Genomic DNA, 19,486 nt, shown 5'->3' with positions numbered 1-19,486 from the left:
ACCAGAAGATCATGAGGAAGGGTTTCTTTCATCCATGAATGAGAGCTTTGTTAAGGGGGAAGTGCGTCTAGTGTATATTTTTCATGGTTTCTGTTAGAGTTTATTTCTAACAGTAAACAGCATCAAATGCTTTATAGATATGGCTAAATCAGTATATATGTATGTGCACAAACATACACAAGAGGTTTGTATCTCTTGGTGCAGTCGGTGCTGCCGCCACATATGTCTCCCTCAGAATGACTAACAGCATTCTCTGGGGCGAATAGTGTTACTGACTTTGAGTCCATATTACTGTTAAGAAACATTGATGGTCTCTGGCCTTATGTTTAAAGTCTTAAATAAAAAGTCTTACATTTTAAAGTTTAAAGTCTTAAGTAAAAGTTTCAGTTTTAAGGCACAGGTTTAACACAATTTTCACTCTCCCCTCTTTACCCTTGATATCCATTCCTTATCGAAAAGCTGCTTTTCCTGGCAAAGGTAATTGTGGATTGAGCAGAAAAAACAATTGTTTACTGTTATTTCACAACCATATCATGTTATTATAATGATAATAATAATTGCTTACACTTATATAGCACTTTTCTGGACACTCCACTCAAAGCGCTTTACAGGTAATGGGGTCTCCCCTCCACCACCACCAGTGTGCAGCCCCACCTGGATGATGCAACGGCAGCCATAGTGCGCCAGAACGCTCACCACACCTCAGCTATCAGTGGGGAGGAGAGCAGAGTAATGAAGCCAATTCATAGAGGGGGATTATTAGGAGGCCATGATTGGTAAGGGCCAATGGGAATTTTGGCCAGGACACCAGGGTTACACCCCTACTCTTTTCGAGAAACGCCCTGGGATTTTTAATGACCACAGAGAGTCAGGACCTCGGTTTTACATCTCATCCAAAGGACGGCGCCTGTTTTACAGTATAGTGTCCCCTTTACTATACTGGGGCATTAGGACCCACATGGACCGCAGGGTGAGCGCCCCCTGCTGGCCCCACTAACACCTCTTCCAGCAGCAACCTTAGTTTTCCCCAGGAGGTCTCCCATCCAGGTACTGACCAGGCTCACACCTGCTGAGCTTCAGTGGGTTGCCAGTTATGAGTTGCAGGGTGATATGGCTGCTGGCCATATCTTTATTGAAAGAAAACCGAGCCAAATCATACTTTAATCAGGATCTCCTCTACTGCAGTACTGGGGGAATAAAAGGGCACGAGTGGCCAGCTGATTAAGGATAATCGCAGTTGAATTGGAATTGTGAAGATGGTTTTACCATTTTCGGCCACCAGCATGACTCTGCACTTGGTAATGGCTCTTGCAGTCTGCTGCAGTAACAGAGGTCTTTAGTTCGTGCCCTGTAAGGTGATGTTGACAGTAATTGCAGAGCACCTAGTAATTAAATGAACATGCACTGTTGTTGACATCCAAAAGCACCAGCGGCATTTCCAGACTTCAAAGCTCACTAAAATAAGAATTTAATCTTACACCAAACACATTTGACAACAGTCTTTTTAAAATCCTAACACCTTTTAAATACATTATTTAGTGTTATTTGTACATGAATTAAGATGCTTTTGATGTTTTTGTAGTGTACAGCTCAGGGAAAAAAACCTTAGTCACCAAAGCAAAAGTTTCCTTCATGAAAGGTAACTTTTTTTACCATATGTTAGGGATTTCTAGTTTATTCTCTAAAGTTATATTTGTTTTAAAAAACTCTATAAACATTTGAAATAGCCTATATTTTAACAGAACTGCTAGGAAATTTAGTAGATTGTTAATCTAGGTACAGCCTAGTAGAAGTATTGTCATCATAGATAATTAGTCAGGTAGTGTTCTGTTCTTTGTGATTGCTGACCTTTCAACAAGAATAATCTTTTTCTTTCACTGCTAGATGATCTCTGTAAATACAAAAACTCTTTACAGAAGGAATATAAGAATGGTGTTATTTCCTATTGCAGATTGATCAGTATACTTTAATACCCTCTGTCTGCACTTACTGTAAGAGAGGCTTTGTCAGATGCAGGCTGAGGCTGTCACGCTGACCTTGTGTGGGCTGCTGTTCATCAGCTGGAAAATGCCTTCTTGCAGTGGAAAGCAAATCAACAAGGAAAATGTAGCACAAAAATCCAATAGCAAAGCCGTTGCTGACGTTTAACACGTTCCTAATGCGTTTAATTGGCTGATAGTTAACTCAGCTTATGTTAACACTCACCTTATGAAAAATAAGATGTAATGGCAGACAAAGCCTGACTATGCTCACAAGATAACAGAAGAGTGCCAACCTGAGATTTATTGTTTCTCCACTGCGTCTCACAGCTTACTCTAATCTTGCAGTGCCTCTTCCAGTTTCTGAACTTGGTGTGTACGAGAAGGATTCATTTTGGGCCCAAAGCCACTGAAAAACATTACTAGCGTGCCTAATCTTGTGACTCTGCAGTGGGGTTGTACACACAGGATAGCAAAGTTGCTTCAGCAGGACCTGTGGGAATTGCACAGGCGTGTTTGTAGTAACATGAAACACATCAAACATGAGAGCCTGAGCAGTGTTTGATGATTGAGTTCATAACACAAGGTCAGAAGGGGCAGCACAGAGAAAGTGCCTCAGCCCCAGCTGAGGAATGTTGGCAAGTGCAAAAACAGATCATAAGACTACAGTTACGCTGGGAAACTTTTGGAGCTCTCTAAATCAGAACGTATTTTTTTTTATCTGATTGAAAGATGTCGCAACTTTTTTCCAAAGGGACAGTGCAATGCCTAAGGCTTAAATCTTTGATTGATATTTTGTTTTAGAACTTGGAGCAAGTTTATACTACCGTATATGAGTCGCTCACAAATATGTTAGACATATGGCACATTCAGAGAACGACCTAGAAAGGGCTCAGAGTATGGAGCGTTGTCTGATTGCTTGAAACATGTTTCAAGGTAGGCATTGGCCAGAAATGCCAAAAGTCATGTGTGGATCCATGGAAGCATTAGAGGGTGCATGCTTGTTTCTCAGGGCCTGTCTTGGCAGTTTGTTCTGGAATGGTTAGAGTTGTAGATAGAACAAAGTAGGTGCTGTAAGAGCATCAGACCTTGCTGCAGGGCTGTAATAGAGTGTCCGTATGTATGTATATATATGTTTATGCACACTACTGCACAACACACTTGTTACTGAACAAACACAAGTCAGCACAACACAGTGTGTATATTATGAGCTTTAGTATTTAATGCTGCCTTTCTGAAATGTATTAATGCAGCTTAGTTTTAGGTGAGAAGAAACCGGCCTTGTCATATGTCTGTCTTTTAGTTCACGTTGATCGGACTCTTCAGAAACTTGATCTCAATAACTCACACGAGCACTAATTAATCCTTCACATTTCCCGATCCATGCAAATTGGTCTCTTTTCGAAGGATTGCAGATTATCAGAACCCCCCAAACATGCAGCCCCCTTTACCCCCTTTACCTGGTTTCCCTGTCCCCTCCCTCTTTCTTGAAGAAAACTCCACGGCTGAAATTTTCTTCTTTCCCCTTAGCGTGGAATCGACATCTCCTTGTTCCTTTGCAGCTCCCTGCTTGTAATCTATTCACCTGCCTCTGCATTTCTCTGGGAGTACCAATTTTACTCTTGCTTAAGGTTCTGATGCTGTGCCTTCGATCACCTGACTAGAGAAACTGAGTCTGAAGCTGATGCCAAGATAGTGACTTTCTGAGGTTTGTCTGAAGACCTGCAGCTATATATTCAAGAAAGCAATGCAAATAACTGCATATGCATTTTGATCTCTTTTTCAGCCCTTTCCTGACCATTCAATCTTTTAAATGATTAGTTCCTTGACCAGAATTAATTAGGGATTAAACCTTGTTGGAGACTTTGCATGGTCTGTTCGCCTTTGCTTAAAAGTTGCATTGAAGATGATAACATGCAGATCTTTCCTGTAAGGCTGTGCTGGCCTCTTGAAGTCCACATAAAAACTAATACCGTAACTAATTTTGTAACAACTGTCTCGATGCCTTCTGATTCTATTTCTGCTATAAAAAGCTGGGCTGTCAAAAAATATTTTGCCTCTTAATCGTGTTAAGATCGTGTTACTAGGTTGCTCCCATCAGTTATGTACCAGTAGTGCTGTAACTTAGACAATTGACAACATCATTCCACAATTAAAAATTTGGGGGTGATTTTTGTGTTCCTGGATGAGTAGCCATTGAGCCCCATGTGCAGAATATTGTCAAGATGTCATTTTATTTTAGAAATACTGACGAGCCACAGCGGCTGTAGCAGAAACAATCCACACAGATGTGGCTTGTTTCAAATAAGTATTGAAGCATACATTTAGAAAAGTATATGACAGCTGCTGTATAAATTAATATGTGTATTTCCCCTTTTATGTCTTGCTAAATGTTTAATTTATGAATGTTAGAAATTTAACGTACAAAAATGCATGAACCAGTTTTTCTATAAGATTTGATACTGGTAAAGACCTGCTTGCAGGAGTGTCTTGTACTACTGTTAACAAGCTGCAATCAGAGTGTTGAGAATTCGGCAGTAAGAATCCTGACAAGGATCACACAAGTGTGATCACTTGGTGATCACACACAAGTGACCACAGCAGTCCTGCCCTGGAGTCTCTGCACCAGCTTCCTGTTAAGCTTCAAGCTGACTTTAACCTTCTGCTTATGAGCAAGGCTGCGCATGGCTTGGCTGCTCTGCTGTGAGCTCTCCTCAGCTGATTCTGGTTTGCTGTCTGTCCTCACTGCCATCCACCCTCTGTGGACTGTCGCTGTGCCTGAAAACCCTGGAACAGCATCCCAAAAGAAACCTAGGGCCCAGCCGCATTGAGTGTGTTTAGATATTAAAGCTTAAAAAATGCTTAAGTGCTCCGAGATGATTGATTTTAAAGTCACTTTATTAAATAGTTTATTGTTGTTGTCGTTGTTGCTACTGAAAGGAACAGTTACGCATTCTGCGGAGTGAACAAAGGTTGATAAAAAGGACTTATGTTTTTTTTTTCTATTAAGAAATGGTGAGCATTTTTTTAAATGGGTGACCTAATAAAAATTAGGCCGATAAAACAACATACCAGCCTTTCAGAAGATCTCCATAAAATCCTGCTATATTACGCTCTGTTTTACAGCTGCTACTGTCTTTGACCTTGCAACAACATTGCAGGTGATTCTGCACACTATCGTTACACTTAGGCGAGGACAGCAGCAGAGCAAGAACTGTTTTCTAAATATGTTTGTCAAAAGCTTGCAGCATGATTTTATTGCTTGGGTACAGTGGAAGTTAATGTTCTTGAAAGTGTTCGCACATTTTTTGGTGTTCTATATAAGAGAAAAGCATGCGTTAAGCATTGACGGGTTATTTTGAAGCCAGGAATGCACTGTGTTGTGTGGGCCTGGCTAAAGTTTCTGGATGTTGACAAACTGACATACTTAGAGGAGCGTTTTATAGGTCACTTCTTGCTGGTGGATAAGAGGTTTATTTCAGGTGTTAGTGCTGCCCATGAGGAGAGAAGTACTAAATGTGCTCGGCCTGAATACAAATCCAGAGAAACGAATAGTGTCTGAATAGGTGGCTTGTCTCACACGACACCTATTTAAAGGATGTTTCTTTCCAGGGGTAAGGCCTCGCTTAAAACGGAAAGCGGAGGCCCCTCTCTAAAGAAAGTTACAACAATACAGTTTAAATTCCAGTGTGCGAAACCAAAATTTGAAGTGAGGAACATGGGGAAACAGATCTGCTCTGTTCAAGCATCCATCCAGAGATGTGCAGAGACTTTGGCAAGTGAGGTTCAAAAAGTGTACAAGCAGGAATGTTTACTTGAGACCTGCTTCAGCAAGAAGAGCAGTGCTCGCTGAAAAGATCCTAGACAAGCAGAAGCAAATTTAGGTGGGATTTGTAGGGTTAGACTTTGCTACAATGGGTGCAGTAGTACAGAGCACTAGAATATTGACTGGCTACTCCAGTTCTTTATATTTCTGAAAAGGTTAGGTGTTCAGCATGTCACCTGCTGGCAGGGCGTGTCTCCGGCGTGACGCTGGCGTGTTGAAACAGCACATCCGTGTGTCCAAACAAATGGACAGGCTTGACTCCCGTGCAGTTTGGCAGTTGACCACTGGTAGCGAGGAGGCATGAGGCATGAAGATCCTTTTCCAGGGGGGTCAAGAGCACCCCCCACCCCCAAGATTCCTGCTGATTTGACTTCCTTGTTTCCAGGAAGTATTGGAACGTATGTGTACTCACCCGTATCCATAATACCGGTGGATGTGATTGTTATTTATAATGTTGCTGCATGATGTATTTTTCCCCCTTTCTGTCTTTCTCAATGCTTAATTTATGAATGTCATTAATCGAACATCACAGACTAATAAGTAATTAATATTTTTTGATTAATTTAGGGTTTGTTTCTGATATTTCTCAGCAGTGTTCCATTGTAACCTTTAAGAAGGGGTTTCTAATTTATAGATAAGCTGCCAGACCACCAGTTTTGTCTGATGTAATATCACATTAATGTGGCCCTCCTGTTTTCTTTCAGCTGACTGCTTTAAATAATGAAAGGAGACAGCACTTGAAACCCAGTCTTGATTGTATCATACTATGTCTTTATTAACTTTACCAGCAATCCTAGAAAAAACGTGAACCTTAAGATTCTGCGTAGCACTTGTCACAACGTAATCACCCAGGACGAGTCAGGATAAATAAGAATACGTTAAATATTCGATGATATTCGATGACATGTTACGCTTTCTATAATATTGATGTAGCATACGGTCGCTGCTATCATTTGCTCACACACAGTACAGTAAGAAAGCTTGGAAGTAACTAATAAAACGTTATCCAGCTCTGATATTGTCTATAGCAGCTATCTAGGCTTGGCTCTTTGCAGATACGAGGAATCTATAGTACGCCTACTAGATTTAAAAATCTGTTCCCATCAGGGTAATAATGCCCAGACCAATGGTTATGTACTGTACATCTGCTTACAGGATAGCCTATTATGAGAGCATCATGTAAAGACCTCTGGAGGTGCATTGAGAGTTAATCTGTGATGCAGGAAAGATTGCATTTGAGAGGTAGGTACAGTATATAGGGAGTGTGGCAGAAAAAGCCTCCATTGCTTCCTGGGGTCAGACACACAATTAAATCCATTAACAGAACTGAGACTTGAAATATACGTTAAAATGAATTACATTTGTTCTTACCTGAAACATAAATTATCCTTAGTCTTTTGAAAACTTGGTGCGTGCCTGGATATATACATTTCTAAACATAAATTATGTAATTTATGTACATCTCTGTAATAAAAAAAATAATCCAGCTATTGAAACATTTTATCTTGTATAGATTTGAAGATGTTTAAGTGATCAGTGGTGTACCGCTGATTCAGGTCCATACTGAAGTTAAATGTGATGGTATAAGTATTATTGGTAAAATAAGAAATATTTCAGGGAAGTATGGGGAAAAAAAAAGATTTATAGGTATGGAATTTTCAGCGGAACAGCTGCAGTCAACCACTGTCTGAGCCTTTCATGATGTAATTAGACAGCTGCTTTAGAATCACTTTGCTACCATGACATCACAGTTGGACCAAAGCCATGTCTTCTGTTTTGTTTCTGCCCCTAAGAGAAGGACAGTGTTCGTGCCTGTTCATCCTTCTGTGGAACCAGACAGTGTTGTGTTGGTGAAAACTTGTGGGAACACGAATCATGCCTTTTTTAAAAAAATAACTTATTTGGTATAGCACCTATGCTAAATCCTTTGCATGGCCTTTCTAGGAAGAAAATACCCTGAAGACAAAAATAAAAAGCTGTTCTTGGACTTATTTCTTTCAGCACTATAAAAACAACAGTGTTCTGTGATGTGCATAAACAGAACAGTACTGATATTTTCAGGGCTGTTCTAGAAGTTCCATACGTGGAATAATATTTTGATTAATTAACTTTGTTATTGCCCAGCAATGGCAGCTGTAGGCTTTTAAATTATGCATCTCAGATGCCATATTGTTGCCTTTAACAAAGCCTGCAGCTTTACAGTAGGTGTGGGATAGCAGATGGTATGATGGCTATTTTCCCAGCTGCTCTATTAAAAGCCTGTATGTTGGTGTCCACACTAAGCACTGCTGGGGTGGGTGTGTGCTAAGGCCACATGCACACCCCAAGACATCACTGCCAGGTCCAGCTCAGCACCCAGACACACAGTTAGCTGGAAAACTAATTTCTAGGTTATCCAATCCCTGGAGAGACAAAAAGAACACAAATCCCATCCCTGTACCAATCAATCCAAAGCCAGGAGAAGCCCCAGAGCCGGGAAATCGGTGCATTTTCAGTCAGGATCCCGTTGCGTGACAGGATATGCAGACAGTTCCCAGAACTGGTATACTAATGGGGAATTATGCATTGGAAATGTGCAGCTGTGATGTGTTTGAGTGTAAGAACACTTCCCTCCCTCCAAATGGCTTTTGCTTAAATCTAGAGGTTTCCATTACCTCCACAGCTGGTGTTGCGTAACCGGAAGTAAAAGGTGAACTGTCTGCAGGTGGAGGAGCTCTGTCGGAGGATCCAGGAGAGAAGGGTTTCACCCATTTAAGACTGTGTTTGTTGTTAATAGCTTGTGTATTGCACTGAAAGGTGAATAATTGAGCATAGTTATTGAGGATGCATTGGATCATGAGAGGAAGCTGCACAGTGTTTTCAGAGCGCTAGCTGGATTGGCACACAAGCATGCTGACAGAGGTATGGAAGATTACTCTGCCTTGTGGAGAATCGAGTACTTCAGTATCTTCTGTTCTTTAGTATGTGTAATTTGATCGTTCCTGTATGTCACTCTTGGGCAGAAAAAAGTAAATGTCCCGCCTCTATTTAAAAGTATTAAAAGCTATACATCTATTGGAAATAATGCAAAAATAACTTATTTTGCTATAGCACAACATTTCCATCTTGCATATCCACTCAGTTTTGTTTTTCTGTTTTTTTTCCATTAGTGGCTAATAGTTTCCCATAGTTTTATTTTCCAAGGATAAAGGATCCCAAACTTACATCATCGGATGACGTTTAAAAAGAATTAAGAAACTGTGAGATTTGCATGCATTGCAAACGTAGAGCAAATATTTCAGATATTGAGTCTGCACAGTACATTGAATACACGTCTCTCAGATTAAAGAGAGAAAAGGCTAACTCGAAGACATGTTGTCTTCTATCGAAGTGGAATTGTACTGTTTTAACAGTAGGTGCCCTTATTGTGTGATGTATTTTGTTCAGTGGAATCCTTTCACTTGCTTTGGGAAATGTGTTTCCAGTTAGCACACATTCATATGGCTTTCAGATCCATAGTTCCTCATCTTCAGCGTGCGTGCTTTCCGTTGTAGGGACAGCTTTCCTGTTTGATTCTCATGAAGACACTTGCAGCAGTAGTTTAAGAAAGCTGAACCCTTTAGCTTTCAACATGTCAAGCTTAAAGGAATCACAAATAAACCCTTGAAAGTTTTTTAAAAACTAGTTTAAAAAACTAGTTACACCTTTAAAGGGGAACTGCAACTCTATTTTTATATTTCGGGGTTAGAAAGAATCGTCATTGATGAGTGCATTTCAAACCACAAAGTAAAATCTACACAGTAAAGAGTAAAATCTCCAATATTCATCACAAAACAGAATTTCCAGGTATGTGCAGCGCCATATAGCTGTTATTGTCTGCGATTCAGAATGAGGCAACAAACCTTCCGGTGACTTGAAGCTGCTCTATTGAATTGTAAACAAGCAGGCTTTTGAATCCATCTCTTCTAATCTAATAGAAATACTGCTCATGACTTTGAGATGGTTTTGCCGTCAAAGACTACTTACTGTTAACTGTGCATGCAGATCACATTGGAGCATTTCTGTGGTGAAACATGTGCTGCACAAACTACTCTTTCACTCGTGCATCACATTATATTAGTCACTACAGTGACTAGTGAGCAAGAAGGGCTGCTTCATGTCATTATTCTCGTGAACTCTCAACATTGCGACTATACAGTACTCACACTGTAAAGTTCATGATTTAGTGTTTAATTCGGAATTTTTACATTTTTGTGATACCATCAATTTCTTTTATCATCAAAACTTAAAGAAATTGGGTCTGTAGTTCCTATTTAAATTATTAATAAAATATATATAAAAATAATAAAATACATTTTAAATACCTTTAAAAATCGTTATTAAAACCATGACTAGAACAGAAATAATAATGCGCATTTCACTCCGTGAACAATGGATGAACAGAGAGTATTGCCAAACTGTTGGTATGGCTTTTCTGTAGTTTCGTGTGCTAATCAAGTTACTGTAAGTTAATTGAATCTGGTAGGATCAGAGCAACACGGAATGAATGAGTTGGCTTTCTGTTGCCTAAATGTCACATTTTTGGATTTCAGAGCAGAATTGCTCTGGCTTGTTTAATAAGGAAAACACAGTGGAAATAAAAGGGTATGTTTGAACACGGGGTCAGCTCTCATGTGTCCTGTGTTGATTTGTTTAGTTCTTCTCCAGGACCAACAGCGATTTCTGTCAGAAGACAGATATACAAAGGTTTTTAGCATATACAGGTTGTTTGCTGTGTATGAAGATTGACAAGCTGCATTTTATTTGGTGTGCCATATGATTGTATGTCATCATTGTTCACATCTGCATTTTTCTTTGCAATAAATCGTTTGGGTTTTTCAGGAATTGCTAAAGTTGACTAACTGGTGATGCTCTCCTTTTCTGAATTGTGACCACTACTGCAAATGGAAGTACTGTGTACAGTGTTAACAAAGGGTCACTGATTCAGTCTTTTGATATAGTTGCTTAAGTATTTAGAAAAAGGTATTTTTTGGTGAAAAACAAAAACAATTGCAAATTAAAGGCTCGTATTAGAGATCTGAAGCGTGGTTGCTTTCATTAGCTTCTCTTCTCAGTTTATTTTCGAAATCCAATCTGACAATGTAATTTTTTTTTGTCCCGGCGTGTATTTTTAGTTCAGTTCTTGTGTGGTTCTTCAAGCTGGAGTTATTGGCTGAAGACCCAGGAGCATGCTGGTGGGTCTGCCAGGAGATCGTGCCCAGCCTGGCAGCGGCTGGCTCTCTGGGGGAGCAGCGACATTGAGTTTGTGTACATCGCAGAACTCTGACAGAGGCTGTTAGCTGCTCTGCTGTCTGGAAACAAAAGTGACTTGGAAGGGTGGAAAAGTACTGCAGGTTTTTGTTTGCCACAAGGAGAAAGGTTTTGTCCAAACGCATAAGGAGGAACATAAACAGAGACCCCTTCCTTTCAGAAATTGCTGCCAGTTCTACCTAGACCGTGCAGTTTTTTTTTCCTCCCTTTTAAAAATCTGACATGCAATACAGCACAGGGAGCACAGAAGCCTGTCTTTTCTAAAACCTTCAGATGTCACAAGCCATCTGTTTCTGTTTATGCTCCTTTTTAGTTAAATTTTTTCAGCGTTTGTTTGCTGCAGTATAATACCTGGCTGCAGCAAACCTGCGATTTGATCGTGAGTCAGCTTTCCTTTGCTTGGAAGGTGAAAGAGCCTGTCAGTCAGCCAGAGACTTCATATTCAATTCGTCTCCACCCCGCCTCCAAATTGTCGAACTTGTTAGTTACGGCTGCTCTGTTGTATAACAACTTGTGGGTAAGATGTTTGTGTCGATGTGCCAAACCTACAAGAACGTTTTGTGGAAAAACAGCTGAATGTTGCTGTGAACAAATATTAAATTTTGAAGGTTTTTACAGTCCTCTTCTTAAGAATGCTTAGAAATTACAATTAGTAATTCTGATGTGCAGCCTGTTGCTGTCAACCTCCACAGAGCCCCGTTTCCTAATTTAACTGTGGAGAGTCCGGCGACTGGAACAAAAAAAAAAAGAAAAACAAACCTTACCAAACACGTGGGAGAAATGGCATGTTCTGGTTACAGAGGATAAAACGTTTTTCAAAATCTAAACTTTAGTTTCAGATCATACTTGTGTGGTTTTTACAGTTCTCAGCTTTGTGGCACTGTGTACCGTGTACATAGAGTAGTTTGGATTTGAGCTTTTAATGGGGAAAATGGGATTTTCTGGATTGTTTAGGTGAGTTTTTGGCAAATCTGAAAATGAAAAGTGCCCTAAACCTCGGCCTCAATTGTATATGCTCGTGCAAACCTGTTATTTACATACCTGATTATTTTGTTGAGCTGTAGAATATTTTGAATAAATTTGAAATGAATAGTTATCCCGCAGAAATAACTGCTCTGAAGTAGAATGTTGTTTTCATTTTATATTTTCACTGCTTACTTTGCGCTGGTTAGGGTTTGTTGGGGTTGGTGCTTGTAATTCTTGTTGTAACACCCAGAATTCTAACATGCAGAGTTAACAAGTAAGTAGCATTTGTTGGCAAAACTGCCTGGATGTTGAGAGCAATGTTTCTATTGGATTAAAAGAGATGTATTCACAAGCCTGCTTGTTTACAATGTAATTGGGCAGCTTCATGTCACCAGAAGAAGAATATGGCACTGCGCCTACCTGGAAATTCCATCTGTTTGTGATGGAAATGGAAGATTTTATACATTTTATTTTCATTGTGGTTTGAAATGCACTCATCAATGTCGATTCTTTCTAGTCCTGAAATATAAAAAGTTCACCCTTATGGGCAGAAATTCGCAGGTCCTGTGAGAGAGAATTTGTTACAGATCAAAACCAGCTTCCTCAACAAAATGTAGAGCTGATCACCAGTTTCAGCTCCGAATTACAGGTTTTAAACCCCTGTATCAATCGGTTGTCTCAAGACCGCCAGGACCTGAAAGAAACAAATAGTAAAGAAAAAACAGTTATATTCCCAGGGCTACATTCAGTGTAATGCAAATCCTAGCCATTCACACACAATACAGAAAAGGTTTTTAATGGAAGGCCATTTGTTTTACGTTTATAATAGCATTAATTCAGTTCACAGCTGGCCTTAGCCCTGCTGGCTGGGTAATGCACATCTTCTTAAGTGCTTTATTCTCCAGACACCCCCTCCCCACCCCTCCAATAGTAGAATCTTCTGCCTCACATCTTTGTGTTTGTGTTGTGCCAGGTTTTACATGGTATCAGGATTATATGTCGTCTGTTGTACTGGACAATTGGCTGGAAGCGTTAAGGCTTACAAATGCCGAACGTTGACCCCAACTCTCTCTCTCGCCCGGCTGTGAAATGTCAGAGAGTTTCCCATGGTTTCTTTTCCCTTGTAACCGAGTCGGACTTTAACAGCCTTTGGGTGCCCAAAGAGACTGCTACCTTAACCCGGAGCGGGGGGTCAGATTGTTCTTATTTGGAGCTGCGCCTTTCATGACAGGCTGTCGCAAGCAGGAGAACGCCGAGCTGGACCTCGGTCAACGTCTGGATTTCTTGATTTATCCAGCTGTGCATGTCCTGAGGTTACTGTATTATTCCAGATCGCTGTAATTCAGTCAGCCAAATTTGACATTTGTGTCAGATTCCTTTCTGCAAAGCAGATCGGGAGGCTTTACAGTACAAAACTGTATTTTTCTTTGTATGCTGCTTCAAAACCTCGTTTACTGACATAATGAACGAGATGTCAGCACGCGCTAAAAGCTGTTTTGGTTTGGAGACTTCGAGTACATACTGTACCTTTTTAAATGAAATAAGTTTCTTTGCCTTATAAGTTGCTCTGCTGCGGCTGATTTGCAATTTGAAACCTAAAGCTGCATCTACGCTGCTTGTGTGTTACTCGTGTGGTGTTCTTAACACATCTGGCTGCTTCTCCAGAGTGTATTCAGTATTCTACTGCCTATTGCGCAGATAAGAGATCCTCAGCTTCATCAGCATTTCTTACTTTGTCATCAGCAGTATAGTGCTGAGGAATACAATGGAATACAGTACAGTGCCAAGGGAACTGTATAACCAAACTACATATTTAATAACTACACAAAATATTTTACTGTTTCATATTTTGTGTTCTTAGATGGGAGGGTCAGCACCCCTGTAAGCATTCTTTAATTTTGTGGGAAGATGGGGTGGGCTAGTAGGTCACTATTGGAACAGTATGACAAAAAAGTAAAATAAGTTCACTGTTAGATTCATAAAACATTGGAAAAGGGATATGGAACCTCTTGCTTTACTCAGCTACTGATATGCTGCAAATGCTGCCAGTGTATATTGTAGTGTTGGCTGCAATGGGACAGGCAGACATCAGATATGCATAAAACACGTCACAAACGTGGCTTGTGTAGGTTAGCCATAAGGTGTGGCAGTAAATCTCCAACACTTAAGTTTTATGCCAACGCCTAAGTTTTAAACCATACACACCAGATTACAGTAACACTGTAATTCCAGTAATTATAGTGTTATAATTTGCCTCAAACGGAAAAATTACAAACCTATGGTAAAATTTAAACTGTGCACCCTCTTTTCAATGTCATCCATTTCCTTGCACGGCAAATATTATTCTTGGTTTGAACATGCAGATATAATTGGTCGTATGGTCTGTGTCATTGCCTGTAGTACTTGTTAGTGTTCATGTATTCCAGGTATTATCCTAACTGCATCAAAGGACATTGGATGGATAAGGGATTATAACCCCTTTTTGTGACTTTTAAAAGGTTTAAAAGACGCTTAAGAGTTGCATTTTAATCTACCACACAGCTTTTTCATGTTGATTCTTCTTAGAGTGGCAGCTATTGCAATTTTCCAGATGAAACAGATAAATCTGTGAAGGCAATATCCACAAGCCTTCAATAGAAGATCTTATGAACAGCCTTGCTATTAACATTCTAGTAATGAACATCTGCTCAGGTGCAGATCAGTAAAAGCTGCACTAAACTTCAGCAATATTTCATCTCTATTCCCCAAAGCAATAAACTGAGGGATTTTAGCTTAGGGGCACCTGTCCACACTTAATTGCCACTACTCTTCTCAAAATAAAAATTCAAATGCTTTGAAGTTATTTCTTGGATTGAATTCAAGGTTTAGTATGGGTACTTAAAACTATCATACAAAGAGGCTTCTGCAGTTTGAAAGATGGTACATAACCTTAATAACTATTTGCAAGACAAGTTTTCTAGCACATAACAGTCTTTATTGTTTGATTAACTGTTTTAGAGAAAATGACGTGACTGTCCATTATAGGCACACATCAGTTGCTGTTTGGTAATAATGTTCCTCTGTAAAAAGTGCTTTTTTATCAATTCATTTCAATTTACTATATTCACCCCCAAGCGGGCAATTTAATCAGTAATCAGAGAAACGTGCAACATATTACAAATATAACTGGCAAAAAACATGGTATGACAACGCTTCTAAGTAGAAAATAGAATAAAAATAGCCAAAGGTTCAAAAAAAGATTAGAATAACAGAGTGTGCATTGTAAGGCTCTGTCTTGTACTACACAATAAAATAATAAGTCCATTAGATATGTATTAAATTACATGTACATTTGCAGAGGGGGCTCTATCCAATAGAGATCGTGTTGATAAAACTGTCTTGCATTCATTGTTTGTGAGCCTGTTGGCCACTGGAACAAAGCTATTTTTTTTTCCCTATTTGTCTTGCACTTTGGTCTTTGAAAAAGTGTTCCTTAAGGTAAAAGATCTAAAGACTGAGGAAGGGTATGAGATGAGTCTTCATTGATGGCACAGGACATCCTCAGGGTCTGCTGGGAGCAGAGCTGTGCCAGTGGTCTTAAAGGCACACCAATGACTTGAGAGCTGAGGTTCACAACATTCTGAAGGCGGTTGAGGTCTTTTTGACTTTTGAGTGATGTGAACCAATAGATAAAAGAAAAGGTTAAAATATTTTCAATAAAAGAACTATAAAATGTTGGTAGAATTATTTTTTGGTCTCCAAAGGAATATTTTCTAAAACTGTGTAAGCGTTGCTGGGATTTCTTCACAGTGCTATCAGTGGTTGAGGCAGTAGCCACTTGAAGCAAAATTAAGCCAGTAGAAATGATCCAAAAACAATATATAACCAAAAACAAGTCTCTGAAACCAGACTAAGTCAGGTGATTAGATATTTTTATTTATTGTGAGGGTTTTTCTACACCTCAAGCTGAGATTTCAGTGCTTTTGTCTTCATTTTTCTTTTTTCTATCTGTGTTGGTGCTTGTTTAAACATATTAGTCCATTTGCAAGGTTAATATTTCAGACGAGGATATTCTGTGTACTTTTGTTTAGTAACCCTACAGTCTAGTAATATAGTAATCAACTGGATATTTAGTTCATAATTGTCAATACTCAGTTCACATCTTCATAGAAATGTGAAATTACATTTCAGTGACACCTCCAATTCATAAACTTTTTAATTTAGTGCTCTATAAACCTGGGGTAGTCAAATGTGATTAATACAGTGAATTATCAAAATAATTTCCATTTTAAAGCTCTGTTAAGCATATCAGTCATAATTGTTGGAGGTGTTAATAAAGAAATGTGCCAATAAACCTCATCAAGCATTTCTGTGTATTTTAATAACTGAAAATAGACTGTGTTCAAATCATGCAAGATGGTTCTTAAATTTTGTATTAAAATATGCTTTCTAATGGATTACCTGCCAGGCCATTATGTGTGAAATCTAATGCAGCAGCTGTTTCATGATAAAGCTGCATGTGGCTTCGAAAAAAAAAGATAAAACTCATTTAACTGTGAAACCTTCTCCTTATCTTTTTAGATGGAAATCCTGAAAATGGGGAATTAGATCTGAATGGTATTGATGATGATGAAATTGATCGGGTGAGTCCACACCTCCAATGTCTGTGCATTACTTTAAATTGTATCTTTTCCGTAACTGTCTTTGCTAGGACCATTCATCTTTCCTTAATGATGGACCTTCCCAAATTGGATGCTTTTGGAAAACTGGAATTTTACAATAGCATGTTTGTCAGCTAATATTTTAAGGAGATATTTTTATGAACTTTGAGAAAACTGTAGATAGGAGCTTAAGGTGAACCTGTTTCCTAGTTAATGAGAACAGTTCAAAGATCATCTGTTTTTATTGTGTAATCAGTAGTGTTTTGTCCTCCTAGTATATCCTAAATGAAACAGAAGTAAAAATTAAGACGGAACTTTGGACAAAGGAGAATTCTGACTACTTAAAAGAACAGAAAGGTGAGCTATTGTAATCTAATCACTTATCATTCATTCTGGCCAGTGCTTTTTCATTAAAGAGAAAAAAATTGCTTCACAGAATCTATTTAAAACCCGTTATCAGGATTCTATACAGACTTTGGAAGGATTTATTAGTTTTTTACTCCAGAAATTCAAAAGAATATTTTTTACAGATTTTCATTTCAGCAGTCAGATATCAGTAGGCTCTCGCTCTATGATGCCTGATGGAATGTTTGGACCATTTACTGTTGTTTCTCTTGTGATAAATGATGCTAATTACAATTTAATTATGTATGTGTCTTTATATTTTCTTTTTAGAAAAGGAAGAAAGGATAGCAAAAGAGAAAGAGCTTGGGATCTATAAGGAACAAAAGGTAGTGATTCAAAGAATTGACCTCCTTTTTAAAAACCAATTTCACTCGTTAAATGCGAGATGTGGAGCTTTATATGACCGTTAACTATGACAGATGATCACAGGTCCTACTTTTTCTACTGAGCTGAAAAAATTGTTAACCCCCTAGGTTGTTCTGTATTTCTTTATACCTCAAATGTAATTAGATTTTCATGAATGTCTTGGTTAAAGATTCATGTAACCCAATTAAATATATAATACAATGATATAATATGTATTTGGATAATTTAATTAGTCGAATGACCGCACAGTACATATACTTGTGTGAATAAATATGTGCACTCTTAGGTTCAGTAAGTAGTGGCACCTCCATGAGCAGAAATGACTTCCACTAGACATTTCCCAGGACTGTTTATCAGTGCCTCGCATTGGCTTTTATGAATTTTGGTCCATTCTTCCTTGCAGAACTGCTTAAACTTTGTGACATTTGGGGATTTCCTTGCTTGAACAGCTTGCATAAGTGTGGCTGGATCTGGACTTTGACCATCTGAAATGCACAACAGCCATTTTGTTGTCTTACCCACACACCGTGACTGCACATCTTCTACACTCGAATGTTTATGCTCAATGTCTTGCGGCGTGATCCACTGCAAATGTAGCTAAAAGAAGCGCAGTGTTAGCCAGATGTCAGAGCATCTGTGGGAACAGATTCCAGAATGAACATGCATGGTGTCATTTTATCTTCTGACAGCCCAAGAGATCCTTGAAGAAACGGGAGCCCATCCGAGCCAGCACGGCTGGGGAGGCCATCGAGAAGATGCTGGAGCAGAAGAAGATCTCCAGCAAGATCAACTATGACGTCCTGAGAGACCTCAACAGCAAAGGAAGCGGCTCCAGCCCATCGAAGCGGCAGGAGGACAGTGGAGACAACGGTGCCGGAGCCAAGAAAACCAGCAGCCACAGGAAAACCACAAGCACCAGCCGTACCCTGGCCACCCCAGTGAGCAGCGTGGGGAAAAGGTACAGTCGCAGCACGTGGCATGTGAGGAAGAGGGAAGAGGCGCGGTCACGGCATGAGGGGAAGAGGGAAGAGGCGTGGTCGCGCCATGAGGGGAAGACGGAAGAGGTGCAGTGAGGGAAGAGGCATGGTCGCGGCGTCAGGGGAAGAGGGAAGAGGTGCAGTGAGGGAAGAGGTGTGGTCGCGGCGCGAGGGGAAGAGGGAAGAGGTGCAGTGAGGGAAGAGGTGTGGTCGCGGCGCGAGGGGAAGAGGGAAGAGGTGCAGTGAGGGAAGAGGTGTGGTCACGGGGTGAGGGGAAGAGGGAAGAGGTGCAGTGAGGGAAGAGGTGTGGTCACGGGGTGAGGGGAAGAGGGAAGAGGTGCAGTGAGGGAAGAGGTGCGGTCGCGGCGTGAGGGGAAGAGGGAAGAGGTGCAGTGAGGGAAGAGGTGTGGTCATGGGGTGAGGGGAAGAGGGAAGAGGTGCAGTGAGGGAAGAGGTGTGGTCACGGGGTGAGGGGAAGAGGGAAGAGGTGCAGTGAGGGAAGAGGTGTGGTCGCGGCGCGAGGGGAAGAGGGAAGAGGTGCAGTGAGGGAAGAGGTGTGGTCACGGGGTGAGGGGAAGAGGGAAGAGGCGCGGTTGCGGCGTGAGGGGAAGAGGGAAGAGGTGTGGTCACGGCGCGAGGGGAAGAGGGAAGAGGTGCGGTCGCGGCGCGAGGGGAAGAGGGAAGAGGCGCGGTTGCGGGGCGAGGGGAAGAGGGAAGGGTCGCGGGGCGAGGGGAAGAGGGAAGAGGCGCGGTCGCGGGGCGAGGGGAAGAGGGAAGAGGCGCGGTCGCGGCGCGAGGGGAAGAGGGAAGAAGTGCGGTCGCGGCGCGAGGGGAAGAGGGAAGAGGCGCGGTTGCGGGGCGAGGGGAAGAGGCGCGGTCGCGGCGCGAGGGGAAGAGGGAAGAGGCGCGGTCGCGGTGCGAGGGGAAGAGGGAAGAGGCGCGGTCGCGGCGCGAGGGGAAGAGGGAAGAGGCGCGGTTGCGGGGCGAGGGGAAGAGGTGCGGTCGCGGCGCGAGGGGAAGAGGGAAGAGGCGCGGTCG

General features: G+C 40.8%; 1 protein-coding gene across 1 annotated transcript in view; it reads left to right on the top strand.

Annotated features, from left to right (window-relative positions):
- brf1b (BRF1 general transcription factor IIIB subunit b) overlaps window positions 1–19,486 on the top strand; it is a 75,942-nt gene that overhangs the window by 35,925 nt on the left and 20,531 nt on the right. The window contains exons 13-16 of the mRNA XM_088925904.1: window positions 16,621–16,682; window positions 16,976–17,057; window positions 17,376–17,431; window positions 18,161–18,429. Of these exons, the coding sequence (XP_088782030.1) occupies window positions 16,621–16,682; window positions 16,976–17,057; window positions 17,376–17,431; window positions 18,161–18,429 (469 nt within the window). The remainder of the gene's footprint in view (window positions 1–16,620; window positions 16,683–16,975; window positions 17,058–17,375; window positions 17,432–18,160; window positions 18,430–19,486) is intronic.

Source organism: Atractosteus spatula, chromosome 9 (assembly GCF_055471065.1).
Source record: "Atractosteus spatula isolate fAtrSpa1 chromosome 9, fAtrSpa1.hap1, whole genome shotgun sequence".
In the NCBI taxonomy this organism is placed as follows: Eukaryota; Metazoa; Chordata; class Actinopteri; order Semionotiformes; family Lepisosteidae; genus Atractosteus; species Atractosteus spatula.
Note: the sequence above shows the minus strand (reverse complement) of the source record. Positions and strands in the feature narration are given on the sequence as shown.